This window comes from Lissotriton vulgaris, chromosome 6, assembly GCF_964263255.1.
Source record: "Lissotriton vulgaris chromosome 6, aLisVul1.2, whole genome shotgun sequence".
NCBI lineage: Eukaryota > Metazoa > Chordata > Amphibia > Caudata > Salamandridae > Lissotriton > Lissotriton vulgaris.
This window is the reverse complement of record NC_141694.1, coordinates 594,899,143-594,923,247: the sequence shown is the minus strand read 5'-3', so window position 1 is coordinate 594,923,247 and position 24,105 is coordinate 594,899,143. Positions and strand designations below refer to the sequence as shown.

At 43.9% G+C, this 24,105-nt stretch overlaps 1 protein-coding gene across 1 annotated transcript in view; it reads left to right on the top strand.

Annotated features, from left to right (window-relative positions):
- The window catches only part of LOC147707751 (trypsin-like), a 43,000-nt gene extending 19,185 nt beyond the window's left edge, over window positions 1-23,815 (top strand). The window contains exons 4-5 of the mRNA XM_086926606.1: window positions 12,835-12,971; window positions 22,765-23,815. Of these exons, the coding sequence (XP_086782732.1) occupies window positions 12,835-12,971; window positions 22,765-22,917 (290 nt within the window). The 3' untranslated portion in view covers window positions 22,918-23,815. The remainder of the gene's footprint in view (window positions 1-12,834; window positions 12,972-22,764) is intronic.
- Window positions 23,816-24,105: the final 290 nt, after the last annotated feature.

Here is a 24,105-nt window from a genome sequence, read left to right as displayed (position 1 = left end):
GACAGGGGAAGGAGAAGGTTGGGTGTGGGGGGGCTCAGGTCCGGCCTTATAGCGGGCTGGGGCTGCTAGGAGGGTGTCTTGTACCGAACGTGTTTCAGTATAGTGGGTCGTGATGTTGGGTAGGACAGTGACTATGTTTTCCTGGGCCTTTGAGAGGGGTGGGGGATGTATGGGTGAGGGTGTGTGCCTGGGGGGTGGTGTGGTTTGGTTTAGCATCATGATGGGCTGGTGTGCCTGGTATGGGTCAGGTGTGATAGGATTTGCAAGGAGAGAGGGGAATAGGCGGTCAAAAACCTCCAGATTGGCGTTGTTGGCTTGGATCAGGACTGTGCCATTCGAGTATATGGTCACAGAGGTGATCCCGTGGTTGGGTAGGTGGTTCGGGGTGAGGAAGGAGAGCTTGCAGCTATGGATTGTCTTCGTGGTCTTTGTGATTAGGCGTTTTTCTCTTAGGTTAGAGATCCAGGAGAATTGCAACATGCTTTAGGAGACAGAACACTTGAAATGAGGCTTGGGTTAGCTGAGTTCAAGAGCACAGACTAAACAAAAACAGCACAATTTGTTCACAAAAAATGGGGGCAATCATGCAAAAAAAGGGGCATTTTTCTACAATCATCCACAGAGGTGAATGTTGATGTTGTAAGTTTAGAGGGGAGTGTGTTATTAATTACACATCATTTATATCACTCAGTGTCCTTTGTTTTCTTAAAATGGGAAACAAAGGAACTTTGATAAATGTCCAGTAAATGCTTCAACATGCTAGCCTTTTCTCTCTCAACACTGATAATTTAGATGAGCTTTAGTATCATAGTAGACAACTCATAAGTCCTTGCCAGATTGGTTTCATTCAGGTGTCTTTCTCTAAAGTTCATGTAAACAGATACAGAGAACTTACCCAAGAAGGTTGTTAACATGTCATTTAAAACATCATGTATCAATAATGTTGCAAGTACAGCAAGCATTGGCAAAGTCATTACTGGTGGCTCTAAAGGGGGGACAAATGGGGTCCCATTTATGGACAGACTGATGAATAGGTCAAATACAGGGTTCTCACTTTGAAGAATGTGTGACTTTAAGGGGTCCCCACACGGTGTACCTCCATGGTGCCTTTCACAGATAATCAATAGGGTCCTACATTAGGAAAATGAATTGTATTTCTGAATTCTTCTTGTAATCACAAGATGTGTATATGAGTGAAAGATATCTGGAATTAATGGGGCATAGAGCTGCACTAAACAGGAATTGCTGGTCCCGACAAATGCCACAGACCCCACAGGGACCAATAGACAGAACCATGTCAACCAGACTACGCAGAATTAATTGTTCTCCAGGAATCGACCTTTAATTTTTAATCGCCTTCTGGGTATTCACCTTAGTAGAGATATTCTTGAGACACCAAGGGAATTTTTATTTTCAATGCCATGTGCAAGTGCTTTCCAGAGGTAGGAAGCCCATTTGTCATTATAATGATTCTTCATGAGTGAGGAGGTCCGAGGATGAATCATTGTTCCTCTCCTTACAACATTTTGAATTTCCTCTTGTTGCTGGACAGAGAAACTGGACACTATGTGATGCATCGAAAATAGGAAAAATTTCTGTGTTTACCATATCCTAGCCTCATCTACATCAGCTCCATCCTGGAAGGTTTTGGGGTGATCCGTGAAGTGGAGAGTGAATAAGAAACGGAGTCCCAAAACTCATTTTCCCCTTTCATTTTTCAATAGGATAATTGAAAAGTGATAGCGCAACAACTGCTGAACGGAATTACACCAAATTTGGCAGAAGGGTAGATCTTGATCCAGAAAGCATGCTTTTGGTGTAAATTCGTTCAGTAGTTATTGAGAAAATAAGGCTTAAAATGTATAAATATTTCAGATCCTAACATAACATCTGATTTGATGACACCATATCAACCAAGATGTTGGGGCAGCCATTTTAAGACTCAGGAATTCAGTAGCCTGTCCTAGAATTAAGTTAAAAAAGATAGGTCAGGGTGGTTGCCCCTCTGGGCCCCAAACATTCTTTTTTTAAGTGTTGCCACAAATTTGTGGAGGATCTAAGGAGTGGGAGAGGGAGGTGGCACATTGCTTTATTTTGAGGAGGGGTTATTTGCCCCCCCCCCCCTCACTAAGCCACCGTTAGGCTCTGGGAACCCTTTCCTTTGGGGTTGGCTTTATTATTAGGGGAGAAGTCATGCAGCTCAACTTCCCAAGACTCTCATCTACGTTAGTGGACCTCATCCCCTGGGGCCGTTTTCAATTTTAGGGGAAGGGGGCATACCTTGCCCGCACTCTTCTGGAACACATAACACAACTTTACTCCCATCCGGGCGGGAGCATTGCAAAAAACTGCCCCATTCTGGGTGGGAGCAAAGTGAGTGAGCCAGCTCCTTCCAGCACCACTATGACTGCTAGCTGGGAAGCCACAGAGGTTTTTGGCAGCCTTGGGGCGCCCCTGTGGGCCCAACGAATAAGAACATGTAGGTGCCCTGGGTGGGTATTGGGTCACACACTTTTGAAAAAAACAATTCCACCTCCCACCTCCCACCTCAGTGGTGGCTGGAGAGCTTGCAGGGGCCGCAGGGGCTTTGGGGCTCCACAAACAGCCCCCAATTATTTTGGTAATGTGGGAATTCCAGGTCGCCTTGGATCATCCACTTTTGAAAGACAATGCCCCCTGCTGCAGGCACTTGATATGGGTGCCTGCTGGGGAGTCAGCCAGGGCCACAGGGCACTAGAGCTCCTCTCGCAGCTCCAATAATTTTGGTCGTATTTGTGCCCCAGGTGGGTACCAGGGCACTCAGGTTACAAACAGAATTGCAAAGGAATATTAAATAAGCCACAGGAGCTTGTAATTTATTATTCATTGTTTCTTTGTAGGAGGTACCTATATTGCCCAAGGGCTCCTTTAATATTTTTTTTTATTTCTGGTGGTGCCGCTAAAAGGGGCAGGGGCACTACCAACCCTCTTGTTAATGCTGTGGGGACTGCATGGAGTCGTCATCATGGAGAGTAGAGAAGAAATGTCTTGCGGACAATTACTGTTGGTCCAAAGATCTCTCGCTTTGCCAAACAGAAGAATTTCACTTTTGACTACATGGTGAGGGAGCGAGTAATAGTTACTTTAGGGCACAAATTGTAGTTACTGGCTGAGCAAGCTATCCCAAGGGTAAAAAAGCCCCCTGGTGCAAATCAAAGTTCTGTTTTTTAACCGCTGGGTGCTGAGATTTTAAAAATCCCGCGTTACGTGACAAGGTCAACTCGTCACACGCACAGCGCAGGTAACGCCCATGACGAGTTGACCTTGTCACACGCATCGAAGGGGTTAAAATTGGATTTAAGGGACTCTTGTGAGAGTGGCATACATGTAACTAACTGTACCCTAACACTGTCCTCTGTCACTCCTGTGCTGGTGTGTGCATGCGGGGGGGCACATGTCATGCCCCCTTGGAATTGCACCCACATTTGAACACGGTGTAGCATGTAGGACATGGTACACCGTGCAGGCACTGTCACAATGGCGATCTGCTGTACAGACTCTCCTATGAGCCTAACAGGCCAACGCCATGAGATCACCAGACACCGCAGCCTCCATGGTTTAAACTTGTAATCCAACAGTCAGGTGCTCTACGGGCTTGGCGGTCCTGTCTGTGAGGCCGTTGTGACAGGAGGATCGCCAAACTCGTAATCAGCCCCCTAGCTTCCTGCTGAATCTGGTGTAATTATGTTCAGGTAGTGCCTCTTTAAAAAAAAGTCTATGGAAAATGCATGGGCATTTTACATTTTGTGACCCCTTTTTTTTTGGCCCATGCTTAACACATCACCCAGTTACTTTCCATGCACAAACTAGACAAAAAGTAACATAACTGCCACTTACAGGCTGATCAAATGATGCATTCAGCTCCTCTCCCTGTCCATTCCTTTCAGCCAATGGAATTTAACTTCTATAGGCAACTGAAAAAGAAGAAGGACTAGACAGAACAGAGGCATGCATGGCCTTGGTTAGTGGAAAAAGAAGAGGGAGCTTAATGGCAATAGACCTGGAAATGCACATTATTTTCCACATGGCTGAGTTCCTCTGACTCTACTATTTAGGTCAGATAGGCATTGTTAGATTTGGCTCCCTCTGCAGGATCTTTCAGTGTAAAACATGTGATTTTATAATCCCTAGCACAATCTACCACAAGCGTTGGCCTATGGGGAGTGGTCCCAAAGCTCCCATCATTGATCCTCTTTGGATTGGTCAATGCAGTGCATAAAGAGTAAAATATTCTGTATCATATTCAAAACCATTCTCCAATCTGGTCTCCTCGCATTACGCTTACAGAGAGATATTATCATAGTCACTTTCTGAAACAACCCAAGTTAAAATACTGTACAAAAAAATGCAGAACTCCATGGTTGTCACTGTATCTGATCTTCGTGTACAGAACCACAAGCATATTTGTCCACTCTTTGCCGAGCTTCTAACTCTCTGCACGACAAGTCGCAGCAGCCCTGATCCTACAGATCTTTGAAGTCCCGTCTGTGCATCATCCTTTTCTCTAGACCAGCTAATCTTACCCTTGAGATTCTATGACCCCTACTGAATCTCTTTTGGAAGCTGGGACTCCAACCTTAAAAACCTCTACGATTTAAACCACAAAAGAATACACACAAATATAGAAACAACTATGGGCCCGATTCAGATGTTGGCAAGAAGGCTTCAACTGAGCCATACTGATGAGCTCAGTCGGAAGGGAATCCGACCATGGTTTTTCCGGATGGTTTACGGCGGTCTCAGAGAGCCCATCCGCCATCCAGAAACCCTTCACTACTCCCCCCGGCCGCCTCTTTCAGGCCGAGGGAGTACGATGGCAGTTTCCTACTGCCTTTTTGTGCCAGTCTTTTCACCATTAAAAGGCAGTGGGAAGATGTATTTGGGGGCCCCCAGTAGGGCCCCCATGGGTGCAAGGCCGCCAAATGGCAGACTAAGGGGCACCTATGGTGCCCCCTGTTGATCCCTGCACCCTGTGGCAGGCACTTTGAGGTGCCTGCCACAGGGTGCAGGGATGAACTACACCTCTGCATTTAACAGTGCACGCATGCGTTCCGTTCGGATCGCATGCTCCCAGGATTGCGACTGAACAGGGTTCGGTCGCATCCTACTTGCAGGTCTGTAACCGACGACAGGAGGTCGGTCGGTTACAGTTTCATCATAATCGGGCCCTATATCTAAAAGAAATGCCCACAATATAACATATTTGATTCAATTCACAAACGAAAAAATACGAAAGCTGAACTTTTAATTTTATTGACAGGGTTGTAGCGCACAAAATGTGTTTTTATTTCTAAAAGATGAAGCAATATGTTGGACTCTAGCAGATATCTTTGTACTTTTTGCTCATAATGGATGTTCTCTTTTTGTCAGTGCATAGCATTACTTAATTTGATGACACAGTCAGCCATACTTGATACTGTTTGCTGGGCTCGTGCTGTTCCCAAAAATCAAGCTAAGGCTACCAAATTTGAAGCTCTTTGTGTTATGTGAAGTAGTACTACAAATTAATACTATTCACTAATGTACATTCGGAGACCTCCAACTCCACCACTCCTATCTTTTGTGTGCAAAGGACTCTGACATGTGTGGAGATGTCCACACACATGGGTCTACATCTTTGTATTAATTGTGGGAATTAGAGGGAGGATTGACAGGAAAATGGGAATACCTTCACCTAAATCGGATAGGTTTATGAGGGTTAAAAAATTGGATTAGGGATATAGGGATCTCGAGATTAGGGGATGTAATGTCAGGTACTATACTTAAATCCTTTCAGGACCTCCAAACGGAATACGGCATGCACCGGTCCCAATTTTTCCAATATCTACAGTTTCTTCACGCCATTACACCAAGCCTAGTGGGTCTGGATTCCCTTCCGGAATTTAGTCCCTTGGAAGCCAAGGTCTTCATGGGAGATTTAGGTGACAAAAAGCTATCTCGCATCTATCAGACTCTAACCACACATTGTTCCTCGACACTGCAGAAGCTCAGGGAGTCATGGGAAGGAGATGTTGGGGCGCTGGAGGAGGAGGATTGGCGGGAAGCACTGGAGGCCCCTAGAAGCGCGGCTATAGCGATGCGACTGCAGCTTATTCAATTCAAATATTTACACAGAATCTACTACACTAGGGAGAGGTTGTGGAGGGCAGGCCTCATTGCATCCCCGAATTGTCTTAGATGTGGGGGGGATGTAGGAACATTGTTTCACACGGTGTGGGAGTGCACTTCACTGGCCAGATTCTGGAGGGGGTGTGGGGCTGTCTGTCTGATGTCCTGGGGTGGGAACTCCCACATACAGCGCGATTGGGTTTGCTACATGTGATGGATGGAGTTGGGGGGAACAGGTACAAGAGGCATCTGTTGGTATTAGGCCTGACCCTTGCTAAGAGGGATATTGCCAAAGCATGGAAAGATCCCCGAGCTCCTTCTGTTCTGGTGTGGAAGAAGGGATTCGATTTCTGCTTGGGGCTAGAGCAGCCGATCTTTGTGGCTCGAGGCTGCCCACGTAAGCACTATCGGATTTGGAAGAGGTGAGCTGATTACAGGGGTCTATGGCTGGAATCTCCGGTAGAGCGGGAGGCTACTGTGGGGATTGTGTGATGGGATGTATGTAAATTCTGGACTGAGACGTCATTTGCTGAACATGGGAGACAGTGTTGTGTGACCAGGGGGGAGTTCCGGGGGGGGGGGGGGGGGGAGGGGGGAGAAATTAACAATGTTCAGTTTGATATTGTTGCCAGACAAAATTATGTAAAGATTGCTATGACAATGATGCCTTGTAATGATTAGTGGCTTCCTCCGGAATGCGGGGTGCTGCATTATGTGTTCAATCTATCAAATAAAATCTGTTTAAAAAAAAATTGGATTAGGGAAGGACATTGAAATACAAACGCCCGATCCACAAAAGAGTAATTTTATTGCTATTCACAAAGTACACTGCTAAAGTTACTATAGCCAAAATTCCCCCAAAAAAGTAGTACATATACTTCAGCTCAGCCTTGGATTATTAATTAGTATAACATTTAATATCAAACATATAAAGTTAAACGTTTGTTAAAAAAAATCATTCACTATATTTATATAGATAAATATTAAAAAGTTTAATATATCTTAACTTCGAATAAAATTGTTATTGTAAATGGGATTTTTTAAATTATTGCTTAAAATAATATATACAAATAAAATGTATTTTAATTAAATATTAAACATTTAAGTTAATGTGTGACAAAATTTTATTTTATTAATTCGATCATGAAAATAAATGTAAGCAATCATTTTGCATCCATATTTTATATTAAAACCTTTTTATAGTTTTGTTTAAATAATAACAAACTTTAATCATTTTCTGTATGCTTTAAAATAGGAAGATCTCTGCCATGATGAAGGAACTCTTCACCTATGTGTTAAACATTATGAGAAGTAACTTTGCACTCGGAAATTCTGGTGTAGAAGGTTCCACCCAGGGTGGAGATACGTCAATCTGCACCTAGGTAACTTTATACTAGGAAATGGTGAATAGCAAATAATTGCAAAGTTACTATTAGCTACAGTAGTAAATTTACACATGAGTAAGTGTACACTAGTACATTTTCCTTTGTAAATAGGGTTCTATTTAAAAAAAATCCTTTATTTATCCAGTTTATCCTTTATTTATCCAGTTTCAACATATCAATGACAACCATCAGTGCAGCCCTTACTACAATATTCACAGTACAAAGCGAGCAACTGGAGGGGTATTCCATTGCATTAACAATAATATATTTGCAGGAGGCAATCGACCAGTGACATTACAGTTAAACATCCAAGGTACACATCCAATTACAGCCTAATGCAAAGGGCCAAAGGACCTCTAAATTTCCCATTTGGGTGCTCTCCCCATTTAATGGTGTATCTGCAGGGGCTGCAAATCTTTCCACTAGGGCCACCCAGGCATCCACGTCGTTCAAGTTCAAGTTCAGTAACTTGTATAGCGCACTACTCACCCAGAGGGTCTCAAGGCGCTTGGGGGAGGGTGCATTATTTGTCAAATAGCCAGGTTTTAAGCTGCTTTCTAAAGGAGAGGTGGTTCTGAGTAAGGCGGAGGAGAGTGGGGAGAGAGTTCCAGGTTTTGGCCGCTAAGAAGGAGAAGGATCTTCCTCCCATGGTGACTTTATTGATGCGCGGAATTGCGGCGAGGGCTTGATTGGATGAACGTAGTTGGCGGGTGGGTGTGTAGAAGGACAGTCGTTTGTTGAGGCATTCGGGTCCTAGGTCGTAGAGGGCCTTGTGTGCGTGGGTGAGGAGACGGAACGTTATTCTCTTGTTGACAGGAAGCCAGTGGAGATCTTTCAGGTGACCGGAAATGTGAGCTTGACGGGGGATGTCCAGTATGAGTCTGGCTGAGGTGTTTTGGATGCGTTGGAGTTTTTTCTGTAGTTTGGCTGTGGTTACGGCGTAAAGGGTGTTTCCATAATCTAGTCGGCTAGTGACTAGTGCGTGGGTGACTGTCTTTCTTGTTTTGGTGGGGATCCAGCGGAAGATTTTTTTGAGCATGCGTAGGATGTTGAAGCATGATGATGAAACGGCATTGACTTGTTTGGTCATCGAGAGGGAGGAGTCTAGGATGACGCCCAGGTTCCGTGCGTGATCTGTAGGTATAGGTGCTGTGCCCAGTGCTGGTGGCCACCATGAGTCGTCCCATGCAGAGGGGGACGATCCTAAGATGAGGACTTCCGTTTTGTCCGAGTTTAGTTTTAAACGGCTGTTCTTCATCCATTCGGATACTTCTTTCATTCCTTCGTGTAGGTTGGTTTTGGCGGTGTTGGGGTCTTTGGTGAGGGAGAGGATTAGTTGGGTGTCGTCAGCGTAGGAGATGATGTTGAGGTTGTGTTGTCGCGCGATGGTTGCGAGGGGACTCATGTACACGTTGAAGAGGGTGGGACTGAGTGATGATCCTTGTGGTACGCCGCAGATGACTTTCGTTGCCTCTGATTTGAAAGGGGGGAGTCGGACTCTCTGGGTTCTTCCTGCGAGGAACGAGATGATCCAGTCTAACGCTTTTCCTTGGATTCCGATGTTGCTGAGTCGTTGTATGAGGGTGTTATGACAGACTGTGTCGAAGGCGGCGGAGAGGTCATGTAGGATGAGGGCAGCTGTTTCTCCGTTGTCCAGTAGCGTTCGGATGTCGTCTGTAGCTGCAATGAGGGCGGTTTCGGTGCTGTGTTTGGCTCGAAAGCCGGACTGTGAGGGGTCGAGTGAATTGTTGGATTCAAGGAAGGCGGCGAGCTGACTATTCACGGCTTTCTCGATGACTTTGGCAGGGAAGGGGAGGAGCGAGATGGGGCGGTAGTTCTTTAGTTCAGAGGGGTCCGCTGTGGGTTTCTTCAGAAGGGCGCTGAGTTCGGCATGTTTCCAGCTTTCTGGGAAGGTGGCGGAGTTGAAGGAGCAGTTGATGACATCACGGAGATGGGGTGCGATGATGGCGTTTGCTTTGTTGAAGATGTGGTGGGGGCATGGGTCAGTTGGTGAGCCTGAGTGGATGGAGTTCATCAGACGGATGGTCTCTTCAGTAGTGATTGGGTTCCAGGCGCAAAGGTTGTGAGAGAGTTGTTTTGGTTCGAAGGTGGTTGGAGTGGGTTGTTCTTCGGAAAAGTTTTCAAAGCTGTCGTGAATGTCGGCAATTTTGTTGTGGAAGAAAGGGGATAAAGAGTCGCAGAGGTCTTGGGAGGGAGTGATGTTGTTGGTGCCGGCGGTGGGGTTGGTAAATTCTTTGACGATGTTGAATAGTTCCTTGCTGTTGTGGGTGTTGTTGTCGAGTCGATCCTTGAATGCTCATTTCTTGGTGGATCGGATCAATTGGTGGTGTTTGCGGATGGCGTCCTTGAAGGTGTTCAGGTTGTTAGAGGTTGGGTTTTTTCTCCAGGTTTTCTCGAGGGTACGACATAACTTCTTGGATTTCTTAAGGTCATCGTTGAACCAGGGTGCCTTTTTGCTACCTTGTTTGGTCTGGTGGTTTTTAAAGAGTGCTAATGCATCAGCGCTGTGGGTGATCCATTGTGTGAGTTTGATGGCAGCTTGGTTTGGGTCCGATGATATTGCGGGGGGTGTAGATTTAGCGATGTGAGGAGTTGGTCGGTAGTGATTTTGTTCCAGTTTCTTCGAGGAATAGGTTGTGGGGGGTTGTGGGTCGTGGTCTTTTTGTTGCTGAAGTGAACGCAGTTGTGGTCTGTCCAATGGAGAGGTGTGGTGTGATCGAAGGAGATGTGTTTGCTGGAGGTGAATATAGGGTCGAGCGTGTGTCCGGCAAGGTGGGTGGGGGTGTCAACAAGTTGTTTGAGTCCGAGATTGGCCAGGTTGTCCAGAAGGGTGGTGGTGTTGCTGTTGTTTTTCTTTTCCAGGTGGAAGTTGAGGTCTCCCAGTAGAATGGAGTTCTCCGAGGTGAGGGCATGTGGGCTGATGAAGTCAGTGAAGTCTTTGATGAATTGTGTGCGGGTTCCTGGTGGTCTGTAGATGAGGGTGCTCCAAGTTTCTGTAAGGAAGGCGACATCCGGCGATGTGGTGTCGAGTAGGTCCCAGAGTTCAGTGGCGTGTTTGTGGACCGAGCGGGTGTTCAGCAGGATGCACTTCAGGTGGTTAGATTCGGAGCTGTTTTTTGAGGAGGGGGAATTGGTGTGGTTCCGGATGCAGGTGAACTTGCAGGATTGGCAGGTTAAGGGTCCATGGGTGTGTCCTGGGGTAGCTTTGCAGCATTGTGGTGTGCGTCCGGGTTAAGGGCAGAGAGGGTAGCGGCGTTGTACGTTATGCGGGTGGAGTGGGGTTTGCGTGGACCAGGGGGTCTGGCGCTGGGCGCGGTCCAGGCGCGGACGGGCGCAGACGGGCTTACCTTTGGCGCACCTTCAGAGCGCATGGGGCGCGATCGCTGCGCGTAAAAGCATCTGTCATATGTAGATAGTAGGGGGGAGGGGCGAGGGAGGCTCAGCTGGGAGGCAGGGCAGGCTGTAGAGGACGGGCTTCCAGGCACAACAACAACAAAATGGCAGCGAAAACTAAAGTACACACAGGCACAAAGACAAATGGGATATTGACACAATGTGTGCAAAAGCGCAACAGTGAAACGATTTGCTAATCAGGTAAAACAATAACACATAAATAGCGTTTCAACAGCGTAAAATTTAAGTACAGAGCTAAAGTCGGCAAAAACGTGCAGAAAATCACTTTTAAACTATGCAATGCTGATCGCGTTACAGCGATTATGAGGACAGGGGCCAGCCGAATTGAAAAGTAGCAGGTCAGGGTAGTATGGCAGCACAACGATACCAATCAGAGCAGGGAGCGTGGGGGAGCGACCGCTACCAACAGCGTCGGGACGATCACAGCGCTTCCGAGTATGGGAGCAGGCTATGGAGTCAGGGGGAGGGAGGCTCAGCTGGGAGGCGTGGCGGGCTGTAGAGGACGGGCTTTCAGGCACAACAACAACAAAATGGCAGCGAAAACGAAAGTACACACAGGCACAAAGACAAATGGGATATTGACACAATGTGTGCAAAAGCGCAACAGTGAAACGCTCTGCTAATCAGGTAAAACAATAACACACTAATAGCGTTTCAACAGCCTAAAATGTAAGTACAGAGCTAAAGTCGGCAAAAACGCGCAGAAAATCACTTTTAAACTATGCAATGCTGATCGCGCTACAGCGATTATGAGGACAGGGGCCAGCCGAATTGAAAAGCAGCAGGTCAGGGTAATATGGCAGCACAACGATACCAATCAGAGCAGGGAGCGTGGGGGAGCGACCGCTACCAACAGCGTCTCTCTGTTTCGTATGGAGTTCCTCCACCAAAGACCTCATAAAGCTCTATTTTTTGCCGCCAATTTCAGAGTCCTTCATATTTACTGTACACTTTATAATTTTCCAACTTACATATACATTTTTTTGTGTTTAAATAGTTTATTAATCTGCTGATGTCATTTTATTTTCTAAGTAGTCATGAACCCCCTGAGTAGAGTAGGTGGCATGGGCCCCAGTGGTCTGTGGACGCAGTTTAAGAATCAATGCCCTAGATACTTCTTTCCCCACAATGAATATATTTAAATTTGTTTACAGTATTCAAGATGGAAAAAATGCGATCCTCTCTCAACTTCTCCCGTAACTCATGCATCTCTTACTCCAGGCTACTCTACTGGCAGGAAGTAACTTCTCCATTGACTTGCATTGAAGTGATAGATTTTTTCAGCAGGAGAAAGCTGAAATAAAGCCATTTTCACTTTTAAAAAATCAGAAGCTCCCTAAATTGGCCTTTGATAGCCAGATTATGACAATCCTGTCCCTAAAGTTCTGACCTTGAAGTTGCCTAGAAGGTGTGTAGGATTCTAGAAATAACAAATTGCCATATAGCATGTGCTGCTTCACTTCTCTTTCTTCCGCTCAATAACAGTTACTGGATGAGCATTAAAAACGAAACAAAAGGTATAAAATACATGAAACAAGACTTTTCTTCAATGTTGCTTCACAAATATTTTGATCAATAAGCATGTTGTTTTTTTATCCGTAAATGTAAGTTACGAAGAGTGTACTGCTAGAAAAAAGATCCCATACAGTAGATATTGCTAAATAAACACCTCAGCAAAAAAACTATTTAAAGAAAGATTTCTCTCAGCAATTAATTTGAATGAACAGTTTTGATCAAGTGTTATAATGTTTGCACTTCACGCTGGTTGCAGAGTTTGCAAACCTCACAAATTTATATTTGGTCTGCTCCTAGTGTATCTTTCGTTGAATCTAAATTATTTTCTTCCAATATTGTGTTTTTCTTCCAGTGGTTTATCCCCGGGTTCTCCAGTGTCTGGATCTGCCAATTATCTCCAGTACACAGTGCCAGCAGGCCCATCCCTACTACTACACAGCCAACATGGTGTGTGCTGGATTCATGCAGGGAGGACGGAGCTCCTGTGGGGTAAGAAAGTCATTCCGCCCTGCTCATGCCTACAGTACAGAACTTCATGTCGATTGTTAATTTGAATGAGACATAAGGTTGCAAAAGCGCCATTTTGCTGGAAACTGAAACAAGTTCTAGCTTTGTGACCCAGCATGCTTATAAAACATTGTTAACCGGTTTTGTTATTTGCCAGGGAGAGCAAAGCACTGCCCCCATTCTACTTGTGACAGTTAAGAGTGCAACTCAGCCACTGTTTATTACAGCCCATGGCACTTGTAATACAGCAGACAAGATATCTGTCCCATTTTGACAGATCTTCCCATCTGCAAGGAATATGCTAAGAAGGTTTTACTGTAGATGAGGGTCTTTTTACTTGCTTTCTCTTCTATTTTCATTGCCTTTTCTCAATAGAAATTAACCTACCAATATTGTGATCATTTTGTATTTTAGATACGGCTTATTTACCACAACACCCAACATTCTACATATGCAACCCTACACACCCCCTTCCGTCACAATCAAAACATATAAGAATGTAATTAGCAGAAATATTAAAAGTAAAACAGGAAATTTTAAAAAAAAATGGAATAAGATTGCCTATTGTGGGATAGGGAACATGGAAGGGACATGCATGCAAAATGAACTTAAGTTGATCAACATAACCAACTACTCAATGGTGAAATGAGCATTAACGAAAGGCAAATGTAAATACAAACATGTTGCAAACATAATCTCATAAGGCGAAGAGAGAACCAACAGGTACCATACGCATGTACGTAAAAAACGATACACAACAGTTTCATAACAAAAGCCTTAGACTTCACAAGACTAGTTAAACGTCTCTGTGGAATCTAAGTTGGTGCTGGTCACATTCAACTTCAACACATTCATCTGTTCCCACACCCATTTTCTAATGCACATTGGTGGACTTGGAGTCGGGCACCAATTAACCGAAGCTCTTGTTCCACACCTATCCAACCTTGATAATTATTGCAAGTTCCTTCACTTCCTTTTTTGAACAGATGCCACAAAACTGGAAAATCTTTTCTGAACATGACCAGGTGCCTTAACAATCAATCTGTTGCAACATTTGCCTATTCTGCTATATTTCTTTTGCACTTCACGTCTCATATCCACAACACTACCAACCTTCACAACATCAACACTTTTTTGATATATCTATTTCTTGCTCAATTTCGTTCTGACATCCCTGACCCTTAATAGAGTGAAAGGTGACATATCTGTGCCTATATGAGGTGTGGTTCTGATGGCCCAAATCATATACCTCATCACAGACTTCCTTTCCAAACCATTCACCAACGCCAAATGCAAGCTGATTCTTAGTAATACGATTATTTCTTTCCACCAAACCATTATAATGGGGATGATATAAAGACGTTCTGATGTGTTTTATGTCAGACAGTTTTGAAAATTCTTCCATTTACCTCGACACCAACTGGGTGCCATTGTTGGTCACCAATTCCTAAGGATACCCTTCTCTCAGAAACACTTCTTTAAATAGATCAATTACTACACCAGTATTCACACTGTCCACAAATTTGATTTCATGCCGCTTAGCAAAATAGTCAATTAATATGCCAGCATATTTTAGAATGCAACTGCATGCTTCCGATATGTCAAAGCGCAGTTTGTGCCATGTCAAATTAGCTGTGGTTATGGGGGTAACAAGACTTGTACCAGTCACCTGGGTCTCAACACTCATGACTCACACACTACACTCACAGACAAAACATTCCACAGCATGTCAACCCCTAGCCACAAAAAATCTTAAGGTATTCTAGGCTTCATGGCAGAAATACCAACATTTAAGTTAGAACCTTGTTGCGCAACTCCGACAGAACTACCAACAATCCACACCAGCGCAAAACACCATTAACAACCGGCAACTCATCTGAAGCCCTTAAATATGGAATTAAGTTCCCCTGAACTTCTTTAGCAGGAGGCCAATGGCTGGCAACAAATTCCTACACAGTTCAGTCAACTGCTAAGGCTTCCATCCACTCTTCTTCAGGAAGAGCACCATTCATAGTAACATCGATTGAACTCACCACTCATACCCTTTCCAAGTCATCATACATTATTTTCAGCTCAGACTCACATAATAGTAGTCTTGACAAACAATCAGTAAATGCATTCCTGGCACCAACCACATAGTCTAAGTTGTTGTGAAACACTTGCAGTATATTGTCATTTGGCAATGCTTGGGGTAGCTATTCCACCCTCACTAGTGCTAAATTGGTCTACCAATGGTTTATGGTCCATTCTTAGAATAAACATTCTGCCCCACACAAAACTTTGAAGTACTGCACACCCCACCCAAACCAAGAGCCTCCTTCACTATCATGGAATAAAGAGTCTATGTACCTCTCAAAGCCCTTGAAGCAAATGCAATGATTCCTTAGCAACATTACTCCACTACTGCATAAGTATGGCCCCAAGGCCCAAATTGCAGGCATCAGTGGAAATGATACATGTGTCATTAGTATCGAATGGCTTCAGAGGGCATGCTATAACAATGTCTTATTTAATTGACTAAAACACCTTGTCACACTCATTATTGTAAATATACTTTACATTCTTCTGAAGCAGGTCCCTTAAGCATGCTGTCCTACTTGCAAAATGTCCCACAAATTTGACGTAATATTCTATTAAGTCCAAAAGAGACCTAAGTTGATCCCTGCTGAGATGTTTAGGATCCTTCTCAATTGCTTCCAGTATTTTGACTTTGGGTTTTACCCCATCCGGGGAAAGTGTGGAGTTATCCTTCTTTAATGTCAACCCACTAGATCTCAGTATGTCACAGTATGTCTTTGGTCCTATTCAGATTTATCTTGTCCATACACCAGTATATCATCTTGAAAATATGTGACTATGGGAAAATCTTTGAACATTTTACTCAACAATCCATGAAAAACAGCTCAAGCAGATGTTAATCCCAATGGCATCCGGAAAAAGGGATACGCACCTTCAGGCAGGACAAAAGATGTCAGATGTTTGGATTCTTGACACAACTCTACCTGGTGGTAAGCAGTTGACACATCCAATGATGTAAAAAACACCGCCCCTTTAAGGGCTGGCAACAGTTCATTAATATGGGGCAATGGTTGGTGATCAACCTAAATATTAGCATTCAGTTGCCTTTAGTCAACACACAACCTCAACGACTTATCAGATTTTGCAGACTTCAATAGGTTCAAAGATCCCCTGATCACACAATTTCCTACGTTCAGATTTCAGCTTTCAGACTTAGTCGCAAAGGTACTTGGCACACCACGTGAACAACTGCCAGGGCAAATAATGTGGTGTTGGGGACTCTTCAATTTACCTAAATGTCCTTACCGACTCACACTCCCCAATTCGACCGATATATGCACTGCTTAAATTATACATTCTTTTCATTTAAATAACCATATTAGGATGATTTGGATCCAATACCATGTCCAAATCACCCTGTTCATTCCATCCTTACAATTCAGAGCCTCGCTTGGTGGAACTGCCCTCAAACTCCAACGTGGCATCAAATTGATCCTTAACTTATACTTTCTTTCCCCCATATAGAAATATTTCAATGTGTGAAGCTCGTAATTGTATCCTGTGAAACCATTCAAAATCCTTTACATTCAAAAGTGTGAAAGGAGAACCAGAATCCACCATTAATTTACTGATCTTTCCATTTGCAGCAATTCTACACTCTGGAGGTAGACTTCTGAGACACCCATTCATAGTAGATAAACCTACAGTTTCATCATGCCCTGGAGAAGTTAGCGTTAATATTCAATTGCCATCATCCTCAGACAAGTCATTCTCCAATGACTTTATCATTGTTGAACTATTCTGTTTCTGTCCTGACATTGATTTACATACTACTGCGAAATTGCCTTTCTTGCTGCACTTAAAACAAGTTTGGTCTTGTGCCAGGTGGACTTGGTGCTTGGATTGACCACTTTCTGTGGAGCCTTTCCGCTTTCTATCTTAGATGATTGTCTATCAGATTGTTTAGAGATCAGTTGAACCTCAGTTCAAGGTTTAGAACTTTTGTTAATTTCCTTCATGCCTTGCTCCGAGGGTTAGATATCGTCAATGCTGTTTCCAAGTTGGGATCTGCAGTAGCTAGAAGTCTTTCCTGGATTTTCGTATTATTAGTCCATACAATTAGGTGTTTATTCATAAATTCAACCTTGAATTCCATAATTACATGTGGATGTAAGCATATATGCAAGGCAGCTACAAAGTCCTCAATAAACTCTCCAGGAGATGTGAATGCGGTAAAAATGTACGCCGATCCAGAACAGTTCTTTTTTGGATTGAATATCAATAGTGCTTTTTTCTTTTTAGAGGGGAATGTGTCACTGTTGAATGTCTCCAAATATGCCTCAAATGATTAACTCCAATGTGGCAAATTAAGTGGAGGAGTTCCCAAACGGGTAAATATGGTGTGGGGCTGGTATCTTAACTATGAGTGTGGCCTAGCATGGGTGAGTTGCTGCCACGAATGCCATAGTTGCTAAATTGTATTAGAAACTAATCACAGTTATTAGGTGTGCCTGTCACTGTGAACACACTCAATGCACAGAAAACCTGAACAGCTTCTCAAATAAAGATGGTCACCAAAACTCAAGTACTACGTTTCTGAGGCAGATTGGGCACAGATTCATTACCCAACAGCACAAAATGGTTGCCAGTTGGAACGTGGAGAATGCATGCTCAGCAAAGCTATCATATGGAATGGAAAGCTTCCCAATTTATCAAAATGGCTGCTGGCATCATACACACAACTTGTGTTTATGGAGGCAGTAGGGCATGGAGGTGAGGTTCAGGGGTTTTCATTCCAGTGAGAGGGAAACACGTGACTAGCCATAAATTGCCACCGTAAGGCACCAAATATGCTGTGGGCTCAGCATGGACAACAGCCCGCCGCCAATGTGCTGGTCCTCAACTGTGCTAACAGATACTGCTGCAGTCCGGCACTTCAGTGCACCAAACAAAGAGATTCCTTCTGTGATGGAAAGGAGTAGATTCACTGGAGAAGACTGACAGTTCAACCCATTGCCACTGAAAAATGTGCACTGCGGTAACAGTTAACACTCATTGGCTTTTCCTAGGCCCAGAGTACTAGCACAGGCAGCCCTAAGAACATTTTTATAACGTTTCTTTTCTGCTCAAGTAGACCTGATTCCACCATTATGTCATATTTTACAAACTAAGCAGTTTGACATTTAACATTTCATCTCATAAGTTCCCCCTAAGGCACCATAAACAAGGGACGGATGTATGACGGTACAACGCATACCGTCACATCGCATCCCTTTACCACGCATCCCTTACAACGCAAGTCGGTGCCACGACTTGCGTTGGGGCTGCGGATTTCGAATATTATAATTTACTATTCTAACACCAGTCCCCGTGGACCCTAGGGAAGGTGTTGGGATAGTAAATTTACTATTCTTAATCCTTTAGCGCCCTCCAGCGCAAGTTGTGGTAACGAACTTGCGTTGTAAGGGATGCGTGCTAAAGATACTGCATTGTAAAAACTTTGTGGTAAACGATGTTTACCACAAGGGACTTACAGAAAGGGTAAATAGGCCCATTAGGGAATTCCAATGTATAGTACATGATTTAGATGGGGAAGCACAGACACTTTAGTTCTGTTTAGCAGTGGTACAGTGCACAGAGTATTAAAGCCAGCAAATATAGTGTGCAGAAAAAGGCTAATAAAATTGGAGTGACCATGCAGAAATGGCGAATTTGCTACACTAACTAAACTAGCTTGTATGTAGGTCGAGAGACACTGGCACCACAATCATCTTTCCGAGGCTAAAATGGCTTGTAAGACTGGCCACAGAAATGCAAATGTCCAGTCAGACAAGCAGCGTCGAAGCATTATACTCCCTGACTGCTAAAAAGCAGCAGAGCTTCCCGTGAAATGTTTAGAATCATTGGGGACTTCTCCAGCACATTGCATTTGCAGCAGCAGATCACCCCTTCACCAGCTTTTTGCATTTCTCTATCTAATTTCTTCCGATACCATTTTGATTATTTATCAACTCTTCAGTTGAGTCATCTTCAGCCTCCCTGCCTTGTGATTTGACTTCAGTTCCTGCACAGGCGCTCACCAAATTAAGTCATGTCTCTCTTGAGGAAACAACAAAAACTATGATCATCAGTAATTCATACTTCTTTCTGAGCCCTGTCTAGCCTAAATTTTTAATTCTACAAATCTGGTCATCAATTCCTCAGCCTGCAGATTAGTTAATTACTCTCTTCTGTCGAGTCATCTCCCTGCAAACAAGAAAAGAGCTTATACTCTTTCTCATTTGAAAAGCCCTTCTTGGACCGCTTGGTTGTCAGCAGCCAGTCTCGTCTCACTTTCACTCTTTTGTGCAAAGTTCACAAAGAAGGTTATTAACTCTCAGCTGATGAAGTTTATCACCACAAACTTGCTTCTCAACCCCATAAAAGTGGGTTCCTTGCCTCTCCTGGTACCAAAGCAGATGTTGTCTCTGTTCAAAATGAACCGCAGATTATCTTAAACAGTGGTTAATTTGTAAAAGAATGAGTGCTGGTGCCTAAAGCTCTTCTCAGAAGCCCTTGGCCGGCTGCCCGTTTATCTCGCTCTTGCCAGTTCTTGCATTCTCATTTTGTGAAGCTTTTTCCATCATTCTCTTCAACCATTCCGTCCCTTGCTCACTGTAAATTTCTGATGCATGAAAATAAGTGCTAGTCCCCATAAATTAGTGCTGGTGGCTCCCACTGGCAATCACCAGCTCAAAGTAGGCACTGATCTTGAATGAATGAAAATAATCTTATAAAGCGCTCACATACATGGCGTAGCGCTAAAGGAGAGAGCAAGAAAAGAGAAGAAGAGGCAGAAAAATAGAACACTGTTAAGTCGGTAGGAGCGAACCTGGAACATACGGCAGCCTATTCGACTACGTTCATGAACAGCCAAGTTTTGAATTGCATCAGGGAGGCTTGCCCTCAAAGCGAGAGAGGGAGTAGGTCTGATCCTGGATCAAGGCAGAGTTGTCGCGCTCATCCTTTTATCCCTCTATCCAGCCATCAGCACTGTGTCTTGTCACACTACTTGACAGACTTGGAGGGATGGAAGTGCGTGGGAGGATTTGAACTGGATTGGTAATTTTTAGTAGACCACAGCAAAGACTGTTTTACATTTCCTCTTCAGCCAGGGAGACTTTATGCAAAGTTCTGCAGGGATCACCACTGAACCCCATGCTATTCAACATGTATGTAACGCCTCTTGCAGGGCTGATTATGGAGCATCATCCCTCCTGGATGTGTTATGAAGATAATAGTGATATCATTCTCAGGCTAGATGGCAACCGCAATGCGGCCACCCCAATTGTTAGCGTGTGGCTGAGTGAATCTGTCTGAAACTGAATTCAGATAAAAGCGAGGTGATAGTTCTAGCAGTCCACCTAAGATCTGTTCCTCCAGCGTGGCCTGACTCTCTGGGGCCTTTGACCTTTGCCTGTTAAGAATGTTACAAATCTGGGGGCTTTGTTTGATGATGAACTCTCCTTCGGAACATACTTGGCAAAGGTCACATCATTTCCTCCAACTGAAGATTCTCTATAAGATTGTGTCCTTTTCTACCGGATGACTCTCATTATCCCCTTTTGCTGCTGGTGGTGACTCTCTGATAGATTATGCGGATGCTTTGTACTTAGGATTTTCCGCCGACACCCCTGAGCATCTACAGCTGGGACAGAATGCCGCAGCACAGCTTTTGCTTAAACGCCAGGGACCTCATTTATGAAGCTGTGCGTCACTTTTACGCCACCGGTGCGTCACTTTTTGTGACGCACCAGTGGCGTAAAAAATGCGCCTTGTTGCGCCATATTTACAAAGTGATGCATCTAGGTAGATGCGTCACTTTGTAAACCCCTGCGCCACATTATACCTGCGCCAGGTATAATGTATGCAAGGGGGGCGTTTTGACGCAAGAAAGGGTCATGGAAGTGATGCAGTGAAATCTATAAGATTTCACTGCGCCATTTCTTGCCACTAATGCATCAAAATCTTACGCCTGCTTCATGGCAGGCATAAGACTGACGCAGCCACTAACAACATGGGACTTGCCCATGTGAAAGTATACATTGCTGGAGTTGCGTCACTTTTGTGACACACTCCAGCAATGCGTCACTTTTGAGCCTACAGATACGTCAGAAATACTGACTTATCTGTAACTCCTTGCGACATGATGCGTCATATTATAAATATGACGCATCAATCATGACGCAAGGAGTGCGCACTGAGAAGTGAGGCATCGCTGCTTTCACGCAGCGATGCGTCATTTCTCATAAATGAGGCCCCAGGTACTCAACCTCTATCAGGACGCAGCAAATGCTTCATCAGCTTCCAAAACACAATCAAATTACTTTGAAAGGCTAGTGTCTGTGCTTTAAGACCCTGTGTGAATCAGGTCCTTTTTTTTTTTTTGAATAGTGGTCCCAAAAGGTCTCTTCAATCCAGGTCTGCCTTCCTTTTTCAAATCCCTAAAATCTGTAAAGTATTTCAAGTGGGCATATCACTTGCCTTACAGACAGTCATTCATAATACACACCTTCAGAAGGTGTATAATTTATGACATACTTGTGTATATGTCCAGCACCATTATTATTTTTATAACGGATAATAATGTTTATGATAATAAGGTCAAGTATTATTATTATAACCATAATAATTATTATGTTTTTGGTATTATTTATTAGTATTATTATTGTTACTATTATTATTGTCGTTGTTATTGTTTTATTTATTGATGTTATTATTGATTCTGTGGTTGCACCTTCTACTTTACTCATGTGGTTCCCCCGAAAGACAAGGAAATGCGTGTACACCCTTCACATTTCCGCCCCTCCCATAAGGTCAGAGGCCACTGGATTTACAACGCCTATGGCTTCCTTGACGGTGTGGGCGCGTGAGGCGGCACTCCTTGGTGCGCGTGAGAGGGCACTGCTTGGTGCGCGTGAGGTGGCACTGCTCGGTGCGCGTGAGGCGGCACTGCTTGGTGCGCGTGAGGCAGCACTGCTTGGTGCGAGTGAGGCGGCACTGCTTGGTGCGCGTGAGAGGGCACTGCTTGGTGCGCGTGAGGCGGCACTGCTTGGTGCGCGTGAGAAGGCAGTGCTTGGTGCGCGTGAGAGGGCACTGCTTGGTGCGCGTGAGGTGGCACTGCTTGGTGCGCGCGAGAGGGCACTGCTTGGCAGCTGCTGGGTTTGAACTGCGACAGCAAGACTACTGAAGGGAATCTCACAGGAATGCCCCTTTGCTGAAACAGAAGCGTTCCAAAATTCACAATTCACATGAAACTCTTCACGCCGGCATAAAACAGATTATGGAACACTGGGAAGCCTAGATTCTTATTTCACATGTAATGTTTTTTAAAAAAACGGACAGTTAATGTTTATCGTGGTGTGACATTTCTTTCCCAGGCTTCTGGAGACATATACAACCCACTCATGCTTTAACTATTGCTATTTTATCATGTTGCGAGAATCTTCTGGCAGCTGCAGACCTTACTGAGTGGTCCTTCTGTGGGTTATTGAATGATAATGCAATATTTTTTCATAAATCTTTGCATAACAAAAATGGTTGTTATAAAAACGGATTAACTTGCCAAAAATTCTAATTCTAATGTAAAAGTCCACTCTTAGACCATTCCTCCCTCGATAAGAGGCTGCAATAAATGTTTTTACACCGGGGGATGTCTGTTTTATAAAGAAACACAAATTACAGTCTCTAATGGCAAATGTTGGGGTTTCTTTTGCAGGGAGACTCAGGAGGACCCCTGGAGTGCAACGGACAGCTTCAGGGTGTTGTCTCTTGGGGACCTAGCAAGTGCGCCTCGAAGAACGCCCCAACTGTATACACCAAAGTCTGCAACTATAATGCGTGGATCAATCAAGTCATATCTAACAATTAATGCTTTGACATTATATAAGCACAACTAAAAACAAAAAGTCGTTCTTTCACCCAAAACAATGTCATAACAAATAATGCATGTTCATAATATGGCCATCTATAGTCAGGCCCACTGGAATTATGCAGCAGGGAGCACCAATTTATGTGCCAGGGTATACTAAATTATGAGGCAAGAAAAGGCAAACTGTGCAGCATAATGCAACACATTCTTTAGATACTGTTACTTCATTATTTTCTAGTTTTTACACACGGTAATACTGTCCGGGCAAAGATTTCTCCTCATTAGTACCAGTTTAACAACAAAATACAGAAAATAGCAACCCAAAGATGACCAACTAACCTTTGAAAAGGGCCTGCGCGAACCACTTCACCAAGTTTTTACTAACTTTGTATCCGGTTGATCTAGAAACACATTTTTTTGGGTTAAAATCAGCAGATTATGCAGCACATGATGGATTATGTGGCAATTGTGGCAAATCCCTACTTATGCGGAACAAGCTGCGCCCTCGTAATCGCATACTTCGAGTGGTCCTGTCAATAATATGCACGAATCAGTCAACATATGATACATCTTTCGCCCCACGAGTTGAACCAGAATGCTTTGCACCCGAAGAAGCCAGAAACTGGCTATTACATATATGCGACAGGGGACTGTGGTGAATTTGTAATACATCTGAAAGTGATAGAAAGAGCTGTAACAAGTAAAGTGTATCAAAATCTAGTGCCATTTGCAGTCTGGAGATTTCTGCTGTGGTTCACGCTTATAGTGATAGTGTAACTTCCAGTAAATTGTACACTGTATCTAATAGTCCCTTCCATAACAGCGAAACTTCTATATGTTCAGGAAACTACATGATTCTCTGTACTTCCTTATTAAACATTCAAGTTGCAACTAAAAATTCTGTAGACTATTCATTCGCCGAAAACCCATTACCTTGTGTTGTAATTTTCTTTCACCAGCACCACAGCACCATGATAGTGTAAATTCTTGATGTCTCTTGCACTAAAGTCTTGACTTTAATCTCATACACCAAAGGTTGGTTGCATTTTGCAGTTCACTGTTGCTATGGTGGTTTATTTTTCAATGAAAGTCACATTATTGCTTTTTTTCTACGTAAATCATGCTCTATCCTTAGCTTTCTGGATAGCTACATCAACACATGGACGCTGATTGATCAAACTGCCAGTA